Source organism: Schistocerca piceifrons, chromosome 2 (genome assembly GCF_021461385.2).
Source record: "Schistocerca piceifrons isolate TAMUIC-IGC-003096 chromosome 2, iqSchPice1.1, whole genome shotgun sequence".
NCBI classification, from domain to species: Eukaryota; Metazoa; Arthropoda; class Insecta; order Orthoptera; family Acrididae; genus Schistocerca; species Schistocerca piceifrons.
The window spans coordinates 457,741,991-457,759,488 of NC_060139.1; the positions used below are offsets into that span (position 1 = coordinate 457,741,991).

Here is a 17,498-nt window from a genome sequence, read left to right on the forward strand (position 1 = left end):
GATAGAAATTGCAAATTCTGATGAATGATTGCACTTCCTTAACTGTTTTCAGCTCCCGAAAATCCCTTACAGCCTTTACCAACCTCTGATCTGTTTGCACTCCGTCCTTACTGATGATAATACCTAAATATTTCCACTTCTTCCAATGCAAAATGACCCTTCTCCTGGCTCAAAGTCAAACGAGCTGCTATTAACCTCATAAATACTTCCCGTAACTGCTATCTATGCTGCTCCATACTACTTGCAAACACTACAATGTCATCCAAATAGACAAGACACTGCCGTGGTTTCAAACCCCTCAACACACTGTCTAGCAACCTCTGAAACGTTGCCAGAGCATTTTTCACACCAAATGGCATTATGATGTACTGGTAATGGCCTCCAGGAGTAGAGAAAGAAGTTTTTGGATGATCCTCTGGAGCCACCTCAACTGATGATAACCACTTGTCAAATCAATCATAGAAAAGTACTGGCACTGTCCTAAGTGATCCAAAGTCTCCGATATGTTTGGAATGGGGTATGCGTCTGTTACTGTCTTATTATTGAGGTAGTCACAACAGAACCTGTATTTCTTAGTTCCATCCACAGATTTTTTTTTAAGGCACAACGACAATGCCCACTCCCCATCAACTATTACTATGCTCTATAATACCATCTGCAAGCTGCTTATCAATGAAATCCTCCACAATTGGCTGTAAATACCTCGGTATTCTGTATGGTTTATGGTAAACAGATGCTTCATTCCCTGTTGGTATTCTATGTTAAACTCGCGGAAAAACAAATCCTTAAATACCCAAAACAATTCTTCTGTATGCTCTTTTTCCTCCTCCTTTCAAATGCTTAACTTAGTTATGCAATGCAGTTCTATCGGCAGTTAGTGGTTGATCGCTACGCCTACCTCTCGAACACCAGTCTTCAGTCTTCACCATCTGGTACATCCAAATTCACTACTGAAACTCCTTTCCACAAATTCGCGGCTACAGCGCCTAATTTATCCACATTCATGGGGACTACCCACCCATCGTTTCCCTCTTTTACATGTACAATACTATGTTTCACAAAACAATCTAATGGATCCAGAAATTCATTATCCTACAATGGTTCAATAACACATACCGTACCCACAGGTAGATTTGACTCCACACTTACCCAAACAGACATCCCAGTGCCACAAGACACACACTCATGCAAATTACGCCTTACTGCTCATGTACACGGGTCAATTGGTTTGTTCATTGCGTTGAACGCCTCTCGCGACAGCTCTGCATCAACAACAGTTTCCCCTAGCTGAAATAACATTCCACCAAGTTCCACAGTTCGTTGTCCAAGGACAATTTTGGCATGATGTTGATGCAAGAAGTCTACTCCTAGGGTCATGGCATAGCCCTCGCTTACCCATGGTACTACCTCCAAGCAAGCATCAAATCGGACTTTCCCTATGCGAAAGTCAACTGTCACTGACCCCAAAGGTGTGACCTTATCCCCCACTCCATGCAACCTATAACGTGGTGGGTCTAACTTCCTTTGTCCCATTAAATCTTAGTAGCCACTGACACTTGCGCCCCTGTGTCCAACAAAATCCTAAAACTGAAGTTCCTAATGGATCCTACAACTGAACATTCCACCTCTAAATACGTATTTGTAGCATTGAAATTAAACGGGAGCTCGCCCAGGTGAGTCTTGGGCCCCCTCTGCCGTTTAAAAATTGTCCATCCCTACGAACTCCACTTCTCCATCCTCCACGCTGTTGATTTCCACACCTTCCTCTATTTCTTGGTGACTGGGTACATTGCCTCTGCACATGTCCCATACGACCACACACATAACATACCCACTGTAAACACTGTTTATCACGGGGGTTGCCACGTCTATTTCCTCACATTGGATTGCCAGCCGAATGGCTGTATACAAATCTTTCAGAGTCTCTTCACATTCTGTGCCATATGCGCCGGTAACCTCCTGCAACAGAACACCATTCGCTTTATCACTGACCCAACTCTTAAGTATACTCATTAATTTCTCTTATTCTGTCCTCAAATTCCTCTAATCGCCTCACCTGTCTCTTCACCATTGTACTCAACCTCTCCCTAAAGTACCGAGCGCTATTCTGTTTCTTGTACCTCTGTAAAAGCACCTCTTTCAATTGCTTGAACTGCCCAGCCTTCCTCAAGGCCTGAGGACACCACTTATGTCTTCACTTCACCCATTAATCTAATCTTGGCTACATGTAACAACTGTTCATCAGACCAACCTTTCATCACAGCTGAAGTTTCCAAGTCTTCCACAAATGAACAAGCATCCTCAGATGCCTTGTCAGAAAATGGAATAATCAAACTCGCGGCAGCTGGATCACTCTCCTGCTGCGGCACCCTAGGCAACAACGACTGATCCGATGCGGTTTCCCGCTCACTCCAAGATGTTAATTCACTTCTCAACTGCGAATTGTCCGCTGTTAATTGTGTTACCTTTTCCAACAAAATCCATACCGCTTCTGGTTCCAACACACCTTGTGCCCCTGACTGCCATTGTGTTGCTTTCATTCCCAGTTCGTCCCATTTCAACCTCCCACAGAAACAAAACATTTAACTACAAAAATAAACTGACTTCCTACAGCTCAGTATCTCATCTTATGTTTAGGAGGAGATAAATAAAACATCATACTCAACCAAATACAAAAGTAATTAAATGCCATGAATGAAGAAAAATCTTACTGCCCAAACACACTAATACTTACTCTGACAACACAAAGAAAGAAAGCGTCCAATACTCAAAAAAGAAAAATTGGTCAACACACCACATTTTGTGACTTTAATGCAGGCAGTGGGCTCTAACATCGTACTGTACAGATGATGCCCGCTATTCTGACACCAAATGTAGCTGTCATTGCCAAATGTATATGCTGGCGTGAGGGGCAGGAATGGTGGACGTGGATGGTAACTGTCAGGATGCGCCATATAAATATTCGGCCACGATCTTCAAATGTTTTATTATTCCCAGCTACAGTGCCGCATTCCTCTGTCTGCGTCACAGGGTCCACCGATTCCAAGGACGCCACTTTACTGTCTCCAAAACAGCTTGGCACAGAAGGGCTACTTCTACAACCCATGCAACATACTGTGGCATGCCGGCCATGTCCAGCCGCGGTGTTTTGGTGATGTCAGGATGTGCCGGCAGCCGACTCGGAGGCCTTCGCCCCCGTTGCCTCAGCTCTGCTCGCTGGGGAGCCGCAGGGCAGCCCACTGCCTGCTTCTTCACTGTCATGGTTAAGATCGCAGCGACAGCAAGTACCTGCGATCCGACAGCCAAATCTGTGGCCCTCGCCTTGGGATGCCTCCGGCCAACAAGACTGCCCGCAGTAGCTAGCTGTCAAGTGGCCCACTGCTGGTTGGCTACGGACACCGAGTTGGCCTCAGACAGTTGAACCAGTGCCCCGCCGTGGACTGGAACGCTGGCACCCCATCTGCTGTTGCGTGTAGCCATTGGTGTGACACGCCCCACCATCCACGGAGAGCTGCTACACTTGAATCCCCTTTGTTACAAAACCGGCACCTATTTATACGTGGCATGCCCCTCTGTTTTGCTAACGCGCCGTTCTGAGTCTTGTACTCATAACACCTAGGTAGGCCAGTGGGCCCCTTTTGCCTGTAACTTGTGCCATGTAAACTGATGCATTTTCAGTGGTTCTACGGCCCTGTGGCCTCCATTCTGCTTCGAAACTGCTGGTAAGCATAACTTACTGTTAACAGGCCTGCACCTGGCTGTAACTTGTGCGCTCAGAAGCATTGCACCGAATCTAAATTTTTCCTATCTTAAACAGTGGTGGTGCCACTACACAAGAGATGGACAATCAACTCCAAGTTCCACGATGTGAAGAAACAACCATAGTAACATCAATATCTGACGATGCGTACGCAACACAAACTACAAACAGGAGAGGAAACTGTACACATTCATTTTATAATTTGTTGTTTCTGTAGTGTTTATCTCTTGTCCGATTAGATATTTAATTATATCTAAAAACAAAGATGATGTGACTTACCAAACGAAAGCACTGGCACGTCGATAGACACACACAAACAAACACACAAAATAAAATTCTAGCTTTCGCAACCACCCACCCACACACACATAAAAATACAGACACAAGCAGACATATACAGAGGCAAAGAGTTTGGGCAGAGATCTCTGTATATGTCTGCTTGTGTCTGTATATATGTGTGTGTGTGTGTGTGTGTGTGTGTGTGTGTGTGTGTGTGTGTGTGTGTGCGCGCACGCGCGCGAGTGTATACCCGTCCTTTTTTCCCCCCTAAGGTAAGTCCTTCCACTCCCGGGATTGGAATGACTCCTTACCCTCTCCCTTAAAACCCAAATCCTTTCGTCTTTCCCTCTCCTTCCCTCTTTCCTGACGAAGCAACCGTTGGTTGCGAAAGCTAGAATTTTATTTTGTGTGTATGTTTGTGTGTCTATCGACGTGCCAGCGCTTTCGTTTGGTAAGTCACATCATCTTTGTTTTTAGATATATTTTTTCCCACGTGGAATGTTTCCCTCTATTATATAGATATTTAATTATAATGATGAACCCCCTTAAACTTACTCCAGTGAAAAATAACTGCCAACAGTTAACATAACAAACAAGAATAAGAGAATTTGTACATTTTTGTTATTTGTCATGGTATGTGATTAAGAAATGGTGACATATAAGAGATCTGAACTATCTAGAATAGTTATTTAACGGCCTGTGAAATACAAACACTGAATAGTCAGCTCTCAAACATTTCGCTAAAACAGGCTGTGAAGCCCCTGGAACATGCTGTTGAAGAAAACAAACAATGTAGATATTTGTATTAATGTATCTTTATAAAATATACAAGTCACAGTTTTCAAACCACGTTTAAACACTGACGATATAAGCAGCACGCCTCATTCATGTAAAAGTTAACCACAAATACTTTCAGCAGCAGATATGAAATCCATAGTTACAATACCTACACTAAAGACACAAAGACTACTGCTTAATTAAATTGAAAAACAAGTCCCTAAAAATGTTTAACTGTACAAGAGCATTTAATGATAATCGGCTGAATTTTTTATAATTTACCAATGATTTAAGACAGCAATCACACTATTTCTTTTCTTCTTTCTCAGGTGGTTACCTTGAGATGTGCTACACTCTGTTACCATACTATCAATTTTATAATTATATCACTGTAGATTACAGTATAATCATGAGAAAGTCACGCCCATCATGGATGCTGTACGATCAGCTTTAAGAAGGGTAATTAACTATAAATACAGGGGTGCAACAAAAATATGGAAATATCATAAGAAATGTATGCCTGAACATATGTAAATACAGATGCTAACCAAGCCTACAGGTTGCGCTGTTGTATTTGACCATGAATGGCACCTGTGCAATGTCCCCAATACATTGCAAGTGTCAATACTGGTCACAAGAGTGTCCCGTAAAGATGTGAGTGCAGCACACCAGAGCTTCATGAAGAATATGGATCTGTGTCTAACCAAAGTAGTATACGTGTTTCATGGTTTAAGAGGCAGTTATCCCACTTTTAGGGGAAGTGGAAAAACAGCAACTGCTAAGTCGCAACACAGATGAAAGTGTGTGTTGAGTGAACATAGCACACAGTCATTGAAAATGATCGATATGAAAATACGATGACAACAGCTGCAAATCTCACTGAATAACTGAGGGTCATTGGAACTGTCAGATTCGACCTGCTTGCTTTCCCCGTGACATAATGGTATTGTGGTGTGTGATGTCACTATGGCACAGTGTTTCCGAGTTTGTTTGTGTTTGTAGATGTTGCGTTTATGTATTTGATGCTGCCTCTGGTGTTGGATGTTGACGTGTTGAGTGTAATGTCTGGTATCGAGTTCATGTGAGTATCTTGTGATAATGTGGGTTTATTTGAGTCTAGGTAATCAGTGCCGTAATGTTGATTTGGAAGTGCTTTCTTTATTTTCAGTGAGTTATGTTTTTTCCTTTTGTTTATACGTTTGACGTTTTTGTTAGATCTGACTACCTGTGTGTGTGTATGTGTGTGTGTGTGTGTGTGTGTGTGTGTGGATCCATTTTGTTGGTAAATAATCTTTGTTGGTAAATAATCTTTGTTTTGGTTTTATTTTATAGTTATTGTGATGTTTTGTCTGTTTTATATATATGGTATTTCAGTTGTGTTTTAACTGATATATAGAATATGGGGGTTTCTGTGAGTTGTTCTAAGTTTTGTTTTCGTATTAGCGGTTTGCCAGTAGGTATCATGACCCATGTTTAAGCTATACAGGTCAAGGGATATTTCCAATTCCACTTTTCATAGTTGGTTTTCGATTCCACTTTTTGGAATTGCAAATGTTGACTTTTCTGGTATCATGAGCTTCGTTTGAGCTATATGAGTCAAGCTAAGTGTTCAGTTGCTGTTGATTTTGTGCCTGTAGCATTTAATATGTATGTTAAGATTTTCTTTGTATATAATATTTGTTTTGAGATGGTGCAGTGTGTGACATAATATATATATTTAGCTTGTCAGAACCCTAAGCCCACAAATTCCCACGGTTGTCATGTTAGTTAATTTTATTGTTGGGGTAACACACTTGCGGCATTTTTTCCTTTGTTGGCACGAGTGTGCAGCGATGACATCACCACCGTATTGTATACACTGAAAGTACACATTTCCACCATATTGATGATGTCATGCATCAAAAGGGTCAAAGCAGGTGGGTGGAACTGGATGCTTATCTAATGCCAGAACTGGAAGTTTCACTTGTGAACCCTGTTGGCACCAAACCAACATAGGGAGCTCCATAAGCAGGAAATTACAAAATGAGCTGAAATTGTAAGACTACTCATCAGTTTTGCAAATGCCCGTAATGGGAAAAGGTGCAGATGAAGCCATAAAACCTGGAATATGGATCAAGTGAAGAAAGTCATTTGGTCAGATTAACTGTTTCACACTGTTTCCAGCTTCTAGCTGAGATTATGTTCCAGGAGTGAAACATCTCAGTGGTATGAAGATTTAAGTAGTCATACCATGGCATTCAATGGGCTCCACAATTACTCTCCAGTTTTGAATTAGTGTCAAGGTTTATGTGACAGTTTTAGCTAATCAGGTCCATCTCGTGCTACAATGTTGGTTACCCTAACTGTTGAGCTATGTTCCAAGATGACAGACAAGGACCCTGGCCAAACAGCTCACTTTGTCCAAACAGCCACATCTCTCCTGGCCACTGCAGTCGCCAGAATTCCTTATTATTGAGTCTCTGTGGTCTCCTTTACAGAGAAGGCTGCTATCCACCTCAACCATCATTATCAGAACTTGTCACTACTTTTCAGGAAGAATAGTTTGATTTGATTTCTTTATTAATCCGTGACACTATTTACATTGTATGGATTTCGTCATTGAATAATAGACAATTTAACAGTTTAAATTTGTTTCTTACACAATAGTTGACAGTGAAATTTTCTTATAATCTAATTTACATTTTTCAGTCTTATATAATTATTATTTCTCCATACAGTTTAACACAGAACTTTCAGATTTTAAGCAACCTTTTTTAATTCAAGTACTCCATTACTGTATAGTAACTTTTCTTTTCTTTTTTTAGTTTTTCTTTGAAGGAGGAGATTGTCTCTATGTCTTAGGTTTTGCGGTAATTTATTATATAATTTGAGGGCATTGTACAGTAGACTCTGTTGCATTTTAACTTTATTTTTTCCATCCAGATACAAATTATTGCAGTTCCTAGTTTCGTTACCATGTACAGAACCACTGTTAACAGTGTCCAATAATTTTTTTTTTTTTAAATGTACATAACATTCTGAAAAATATATTCACATGGGACAGTTAAGATTTCCACCATTTTAAAAAGTTCAAGGCGGTGAGCCATGCTGCTACTCTTTGTCATTATACGTACTGCTCTTTTCTGCAATTTGAATATAGCTTCGATATTTTTTCCTGTTCACTCCTCAGAACATTATCCCATAACTAACAACAGAATGGATATACGCAAAGTATACTGATCTAATACATGAAATATGGAATGCTGAGGTAAGATTCCCTTGGAAACCACAAAGGACCCATTCTTATCCAGTCTCAGATGACTGAAAGCTGTTTTGAATGCCAACGAGTTCCATCCACAATATTAGACATAGTAATGTGTGGAGTTTCCAGTGTTTCCATATTTTTGACCAACCCTTGTATAATTCAATTACTGAAAAATATGCTAGATAGTACAGTATGGGTACAGCAATCACTTTCTGCCACTGTAGCACACCAAATCATACTACTAAAACCATCAAATTTTGCATTTTATCATTTAAACTAAAGACTGAAACCATAAATTACAGCATGTTAGCTTGAAAAGCACTGAAATCAAGACAGTGACTGCTTGATCTGCTTCTGTCAGCTAAACACAACTAGCACAAGATACGTGATCCAGTCAGCCAACCTCAACCTATTCAGAAATAAAGAGCTACATATTTCACAAGCAACTAAGTAAACATTGCTGCTTCTCTTTTGACACACAAATTTAAGCTTTGCTCTTGTGTACCATCATAATATCTCCATACGAAAAACCAAGTATTTGTGAAGGCACAGCTTATTCAATACTATATGTTTATTAATCTGTGTGCGCATGGCAAAAAAGTCATATTGCAATCAGCCGACTATATCACATGTCCCGTGCTTTCTGTGATTAACTGATAGACGCAAATCGAGCAGCCGCTACCTTTATTTCAGTGGATTTCAAGCTGACATGCTGAAACTGGTGATTTTTGTATTATTATTTGTGTATTACAAAAATATGCTGTTTAAATTATACAGCACATCAAAGATCTTTCCAACATGTTTTTAGTACAGTTAGTTGTGCTACAGCAGCACAATACGCAGTAACATTATAAAGGATGATTTTTCCCCTGTGTACAAACTCTAGGGATTGATCGACAAGAGGATACAGGACGAAAAAGGTTTAATGAACTTATGTCTGGAAATGCATGGTTTCCAGGCTAGAGACCATTTACTCTATTATACTTTGTTGCAGTGACTGCAGTCTAATGTGTGCTGTAACATGCAGCCACAGTTACAGTATGCACGGTATCCTCCAAGAGAGTGGTACTGTTCCTCACACATCATGCCCTAGTGCCCTTTCCTGCCATACTGATCGATAGCATGTCCAATTCAGTTCTCTTGCTGACTCATCTTATAATGGATTTGATACTGCGCTGTATACAATGGTTCTGTATTGAAATCGAAAGCATGTCAACAAGGTGTTTACTTACGAAAAGGCAAATGGTAAAGGACAGCCGGCAGCAAGGTAATGTCAGGAGACCTATACCCGCCGACAACAAACACAGCATTCAATATTTGCAACAGTATTTTGCCATTTGTCTCCAACAGGGTAATTTCAGGATACAGGAAATCATTAAGGATGTACCCAAAATGTTCAGACACCTGACCTGGAGAAAAATTTGATTAGCACAGTTGAAGGCGACCACTGTGTCAGTGCCATGCAGTTTGCCCTCCGCTGCAGGATACACCAGACGACTGTATGGAACATTCTCCATGATAATTGTTACTACACTTATCACTTACACTGCATGCAGGGCTTACTAGCGACAGACTTTCCACATGGGGAGAAGTTCTGTCAGGGTCATTCCATGTCAATTCAACACACCTCTCAACCTGACCCTCTCAGATTTCTTTCAAATTTGGTGCATTCAATGACCCATATAAGAGATGAAAAAATACCAATTTGCAGATGTACATTACAGCTGTGAAGAAAGTTACAGGTGTGGAAAGTTTGGAATTTGTGCTCAATTAACATGCATATGTTACAACATAAATTACTGTAATTCTGGTTCTAATTTAGTTACAGCAATGAAAATGGTACCATTGGAAAATTCACGAATAGACCTTTACATTGATATGCCACACGGCAGGTTTCTGAGAATTTTCATACTAAAGGTCATTGACCATGACCTTTGACCTTTAATATCTCAAAACATTTTTTTTTGAAAAAATATATTTAATTGCTCCAGTGTGTTACTATAAATATGGTAAATATCTAGTTAAGTGCACCATCCAACGTGCAGTAAGCAGCTATGTATCCGGTTTTTTTCTGTAACACCAGCCAATAGCAGTTGCTTTTATTCAGACTTGTTCTTTAATATTTCTAGCTGTGCACAGCCAATTAGCGACACCTTTATTTCAACCAATCAACATTAGCCTGTTATAGTGAACAGCCAATCAGAGAGACTCTTATTCCAACTAGTCACCATTAGTCCACTGATCTCTATATATTATGCAATTTTTGTTTCGTATGTTTTATGGCTGTGGCTTGTTTAACAAAGTGCAGTGTAAATGTGTTGTAAAGCAATATTTAGTAAAAAATGGATTTCAAGTCAAAATTGTATTGTTGCAATCTGTTTAGGGAAGACGGTCATGCAAGAGTGCAGAAGAATTTAAGGAATGTTCAGGAGAGGATGATAAATATTCTGATGTATTGTTGGATGGAAAAATTTGCAGTAAATATAGAAAAAAATCTCACAAAACCCAACAATCACTGCAGATGTTGCCTCAGTTGTGCCTGGTACTTCCAGAGAAGATTTAAGTGAAGATAAGTAGCATCAGAGCTGGCACTTGAGGCTTTAAATGGTAGCCTTCAGTATTTAGGCTGAATCTTCTGTGAAGAAAAAGACCCTTCAGAGTGAGAAAAAGTACCCAAAGCAAAAACTGAAAAAGATAGCCTCTTATGCTGGAGCATACTTATGTGGCACAACCGGAAAAAGAAGAGAGTGAAAATGGAGAAAGTGAAATTATCATCCAGCTGAAAGATAAGTTTCCAAATTCAGACTGCATGTGCGACAAAACACAAATTCTAATTGTACTTCCAAAGAGATTGAGTATAAGGAAAACTATCAAAGAATTTTCTGCTTCAGATTACATGGTACGGAGAGCAAAACAGTTAGTAGCGGAACATGGTATATTAGTGACACCAAATCCTAAGCCAAATAAGACATTATGTGAGAAACTGTTCGGTGTGCGCGATTTTTAATGTGATCATGACGTGAGCCGTATGATGCCAGGAAGAAAAGATTGTTGTCTGTGAAAGAAATGGAATTACAGTACATAAAAAAGCAGATAGTATTGCACAACCTTAACGAACTGTATGCATATTTCAAAGATAAATACCTACATATAAATATTGGATTCTCCAAATTTTGTGAGTTGTGGACAAAGCACTGTGTTCTTGCCAATGCCAGTGTAACCCATGCTGTGTGTGTGTGTGTGTGTGTGTGTGTGTGTGTGTGTGTGTGTGTGTGTGTGTGTGTGTGTTGTACCAGAATTTCAAGTTAATGATTGAAGGTTGTAAATTTAAAGCACTAACAAAGAGTGAAAAATACACATTACCATCATACAAGCACTGTGTAGCATTTGGTACATGTAATCCTGCACTACCAGCATGTTTCTTAGGTTCATGTCCCTATTGTCCATGTGTGACAAGACAAACTGATTATCTGTATGGTCTGCTTGGTAAGAACTGCATTGATGAAATTGCATACAAGTGTTGATTAACTACAGGCACGGTAGTTCTAGAGGCTATAACAAAGTCAACAGATGATTTCATTGAGGTGTTTGCATCGGGGTTACAACAGCTCCTACTGAACTCATTTATCTCCCAGCAGCAGTCACATTTCTGTAAAATCACTAAAGAAGGTCTCAAAGTAAATGAGACTCTTGTTCTCTGTGACTTTATAGAAAATTTCTCCTTCACCATTCAGGATGAGGTAGACGGATTCCGCTGGAATAATTCACAGGCTACAATTCATGCATTTGTTGCTTACTACAGAGACTCAAGCACTAATTAAATACGACATGTATTGTAAGTGGAAATATCTGACTGCCATCAGCATGATACAGTGCATGTTTATTCTTTCCACACAAATTTCATGAATCTCTTAAAATGTCAGTTTTGAAATTCAAAGCACATTTATTACTTTTTGGATGGATGTACTGCCCAATACAAAAACAGAAAAAAAACTTTATGAATCTGTCCTACCATCAAGAAAATTTTTATGTTACAACAGAATAGCATTTCTTTGATACAGCGCATGGTAAATGACCTTGTAATGGGGTAGCAGGAACTGTAAAGAGATTAGCAAGACTTGCCAGCCACAAGCGACCTTATGAATATCATATTTTGACATCAAGACGGTTGTTTGAGTGGTGCAAGGAAAATATTCCTTCATGTGTCTTCCATTACACATCAGTTTCCCACCATGATGAAGATACGATCAAGCTGAAACAACATTTCAAAAATACAAGGCCGATTCCAGGTATTCATAAACTTCATTGTGTAATACCTGTTAACAAAGGTTTAGTAAGGACAAAGACATGTTCTGCTTGTTTAGTGAGTAGAAAACAGTCACTGATTGCTGCGGTCAATGAAATGCTGTTAACAAATATACATGGATTTGTTGCCTGTATGTATGACAGTCATTGGTGGGTCGCAAATGTCTTACAAACATGTGAAGAAACGGATGAAGTAAAGGTCAACCTCTTGCATCCACATGGACCATCTCCATCACTTGTGTTTCCTGCAAAACCAGGCACTGGTGTCATCTGAAAATGTGACATTATCACAACAGTGGATCCAATGACACCAACTGGAAGCACATACAATCTCCCTGCATCAGGTCTGGTGAACATTAACAATTTAGTTGGAGAATAGTGAAGAGAGATCTAATAACTTTTCATTGCCTTTTCATTACAACTGTAATGTAAGTAATTCATAATACCACTATAATAATGTAAACCATATTTCTGTACAATATTACTTATGGATTGTACTTTATCATAATTTGTGTTTCATATATGTGTGTCACCTTCTTCACTTCGGTAGTGCATGATGCCTTTGGTGTGCAATCTTAATATACCATATTCATAGTAACATACTGGAGCAATTAAATACATTTTTTTCAAAAATATTCAAGATGGTTTATTTATTTATTTATATAGATGATGTGACTTACCATACGAAAGTGCTGGCAGGTCGATAGACACACAAACAAACACATACATACACACAAAATTCAAGCTTTCGCAACCAACGGTTGCTTCGTCAGGAAAGAGGGAAGGAGAGGGAAAGACGAAAGGATGTGGGTTTTAAGGGAGAGGGTAAGGAGTCATTCCAATCCCGGGAGTGTAAAGACTTACCTTAGGGGGGAAAAGGACACACACACACACACACACACACACACACACACACACACACAAGCAGATATATATATTTTCAAGGTCAATGCCCTTTAGCATGAAAATTCTCAGAAACTTGTCATGTGGCATATCAATGTAAAGGTCTATTTGTTAGCTCTCCAATGGTACCATTTCCATTGCTGTAACTGAATTAGAACCAGAATTACAGGCACTTATGTTGTGACAGATGCATGTAAATTTCGCACAAATTCCATACTTTACAGACCTATAACTTTCTTCACAGTTGTAACACACACCTGTAAATTGGTATTTTTCCATCTCTTACCTGGGTCATTGAATGCACCAAATTCGAAAGCAATCTGAAATGTATTGACATGGAATGACCCGCCACTTATTTCTTCACCAGGCAACCGCGATTCCAGGATTTGGGTCATCTATGCTATTCACAGATGAGGTCATGTTTACACAGAGTGGTATCTTCAACTTTCATAACAGTCATCTGTTTTATAGAATGCAGAACCCCCATGGTATTGTGACAGCGAATCATCAGCATCAGTGCAGGCGGGATAACTGGTGACCATATTTTGGGACCTGTCTTACTTTCACGTCACCGAACAGGCTGGAACTATCGACATTTCTTGTGGGTGACTTTGCCTGCCTGCTGGAAGAACTGTCATTGTTGATTCAAAGGGTTATGTGGCTGCCACATAATGGTGCTCCAGCCCACTTTGCCGTTAATGTTAAGACAAATCTCAATTGTGCCTTCCCTCATCAATGGATTGGGCAAGGAGGTCCAGCTACATGGCCTGCTCACTCACCAGATCTCAATCCGTGTGATTTTTGGTTATGGAGGCCACCTCCGAAGTATTCCAGATGTGGACACACTGAGGCAGCGCTTTCATGCTGCCTTTGACACTGTTCGGATGCGGTCTGGTCAATGTGAACACGTGAGACAGAAAATACTATGGTATGCGTTGAGGTACAGGGAAACCATTTTCAACACATACTATAACAGTGGCTGCATGGTACAGCATGTATTAGACTGCAATCTCCGTAACAATGTATGACTGAATAAATGGTCTCTAGCATGGAAACGATGCATTTCCGGATATAATTTCATTAAACCTTTTTTGTTCCATATCCTCTCACCAATCAATTCATTGAGTTTGTATACAGCAGAAAAAGAAATCACCCTGTATAAAAAGTTTACAAAAATGGTATACAAGTCCAATATTCACACAAACGTGTTTATGTTAGGACATGTGTTTGGCTGTAGTCTTGCTGAAGGAATTATCCCAGTACTTGCATGAAATGAAGTTGTAAAACCTAAATCAGGATAGTAAGACAGAGGAAACTCCACCCTCACAAACACGAAGTAAGTTTCTGAACTGCACCAGCTCGTATGGTTGATCCCTACTGAAGACCCTACAATGTTCTTTTGATCATACACGATTTCCACCAAACAAATAAAAACATAGTTTTGCACTGCAGAAACTATGAGACCCGCTGGTGACTCCAGGACCACAAATATGTACGTCTTCATGTCCTCCCTTCAGTATGCCTGGAAAACTGAATCAACCCACTGCTGACTAGTGACAGGTTCAACTCCACTATAGACCATAGCACATTTTCTTGTAATTTTGTATTGTAATGTGACAAGGTGGTGGTCTCCCATCACTAATCACTACTGTACTCAGAGTCCTAATTTTTAATTGTGAAGTATGCACTATTTATGGAGTAGTTCCAGCTGCCTTTTTAAACAGATGTATTTTAGTAAACTTCTTGGGCAATGTATCATATAATTTTATACCCAAACAGAAAATACTATTTTGAGTTTGCTCAATTTTCCTTGGTAAAACCAAGTCCTAATTGACTCTTCTTCCATGATTATTTATACAACCATCAGTGAACACTAATGTTTTCCCCGATATGAACAACAGATTGACATACATACCCACTTGATGCAATAAGGAAATGCATTTTTTAAAATCATTATTTACAATGAGCCCAACCACCAGTTTCTGTTACTATACTTACGGCCTTTACCTGCAATTATAAAACAGTATCCGTACTGATCGTATGTAGGAATAGGTCACCATAAGGTAATGGCTCTTACAACCTGTTACTAGAAACCTATGAGCATTACATGCTGCAAACATTAAGGATGTCAGTATGTGTGTGTTCATTCAATCTTAACTAATGTCGTCCATCCCTAAAAACTGTCCCCCCCCCCCCCCCCACCCTACAAGCTAGACCTACTGTCTATACTTTTGCCCCCTCTTTGTGCTGAAGTGCTTACTATTTATTGGTTTGGTTTGTGGGATTAAAGGGACCAGACTGCTACGGTCATCGGTCCGCTTACTATTTGTCTTGTTTATGTTCGAAGTTATTTTTCTTACACATTGCCCACTGTAAACATCACTTAGGGTTTCCATTTGCCTCCTCCCATTAGGGTTCTGGCGTTCTGTCAGTGATCATGAGGCTGCTGCCATCAGCAAATTTTCTTTGTGTCTTATACCGTCTGGAAAGTCACTGACATATAATAAGACTAGAACTGGGTGCAATACACTACCCTGTGGCACACCTACATCTATGTGTTTGACAACCTTTTCCCAGAAAATACATCGTCTGCTAACATGTGAACAATCTCTACCTCTTGCTGGATATTTTTCTGCTACGACTGATATTCGTCTTATACCTAATGCTTGTTCTTTGTTTACTAGTATTTTATTATCCACACTGTCAAAAGTGTGGCACAAGGCGTCAAGTACCGCTTTTGTGAACTCTGTAATGACTGATATTTTACTTTCCGACTTCAGTCCCCAATGAAGGTTTGTTAAAACCGTTGTAGTTATCCAAGCAACTCATTAGCACATATTTAATGACCACTTTAATTATTAAGAACTGTGATAGCAGTGAAAATTGCCTGTGGTTTCCTGCACTTTGTGCATGACTTTTCGTTAGTAGCGGCCTGCTTTTGGTATCTTGGAAAATTACCAAAGCTGAAGGATGCATTAATTACACAATGATCTTTACCAATCACTGATATATATTCTTCGCGGGATCACACAGCCCCACACGCCAAATAGTAATATAAAAGTAAAGGATACTAAAAGGGAAAAAATTTTCATTCAATACAAAAAGTATCCATGATATCTCAGTTTATTTCGTGGATGCTACAACATATTTAGTATACGGAAAAGGTGAATCGTGACACGATTACAGGGCCACCGATTCCAAAATTAGGGCTATGAATTTACTTAAAAATATTGCACGAACTGTATCGTCGAAAGCATTTATGATAAGAAAGCCGGCACTCGCCTTAACAGAACACACACCAATAGGTTTATCAGTCAACTGGCCACGAACTAAACTTGAGCCCTATCTATTAATCATACGGGTTGAAGTTCAAGTACTATCACTTTTTTTATTTCGCATCCGAAACATTAGAAATTACCAAGTGAAACGTTACATCAACGATTTTACTGATTTGGTATGCAACAAGAACTTTGTATTCAGCCGATTCGGAATTCATGTAGTAACATCATTATTAGATTGTGAAAAATACACTATCACCTGCTGTCTTGAAAGAATTTATGCTTATAATATTAACAAAGACAACACTACAGGCCGGTAACCTGTAATTACTCGTGACCTCTAGTTGGGAAATTAGGTCGTCTGCTGGTAATTTTTAATACACACAGTTACCCGTGTAGACGAAGGGGGACTATGACTTTTGCCACTGGTTACTATAAAATACTTCACATTTTCACAATTAAATCACAATAACTTGAAAAACAATAAGGTTTCTATACCTGGCTATGAAGAACCCGAACACAATACGCCATAGCAGCAGCAGACGAAGACAGTAATATCTGCGACTATACCTCGCAATATTGCCTCTCAGCATTAAATACTGGGGTGGGGAACTTGATCTCTGGAACAATCACGATTGGTACGACGATGCTGCGATCAGCGAATATACCGATGTGATTAAACGGAATTTTTATCAAATTAAGAGTACAGGAAAAGAATAAGTAAGAGTTATGTATGCTGTGAGATATAGGATTCCGTTTTGTCGACTCTGTTAGTCGACTAATTAGATAAAATGAATATAAGACATTCTGTAATTTGCTTTAGATTAGGCATGCAGGGTAATAATGTGCTAATATCTGCCTCTACAGGGAATGAATGTACTTGTCCAATGTTGTGTATTATGTTTTAGATTCATTGTGGGTTGGCAAACAATGTTAAAGCAAGTAACAGGGA

At 39.5% G+C, this 17,498-nt stretch overlaps 1 protein-coding gene across 1 annotated transcript in view; it reads right to left on the reverse strand.

Annotated features, from left to right (window-relative positions):
- LOC124775007 (probable aconitate hydratase, mitochondrial) overlaps positions 1 to 17,186 on the reverse strand; it is a 108,968-nt gene extending 91,782 nt beyond the window's left edge. Inside the window, 1 exon segment of the mRNA XM_047249760.1 lies at positions 17,045 to 17,186. Coding sequence (XP_047105716.1) covers positions 17,045 to 17,077 — 33 coding nt within the window. The 5' untranslated portion in view covers positions 17,078 to 17,186.
- Between the last annotated feature and the right edge of the window lie 312 nt (positions 17,187 to 17,498).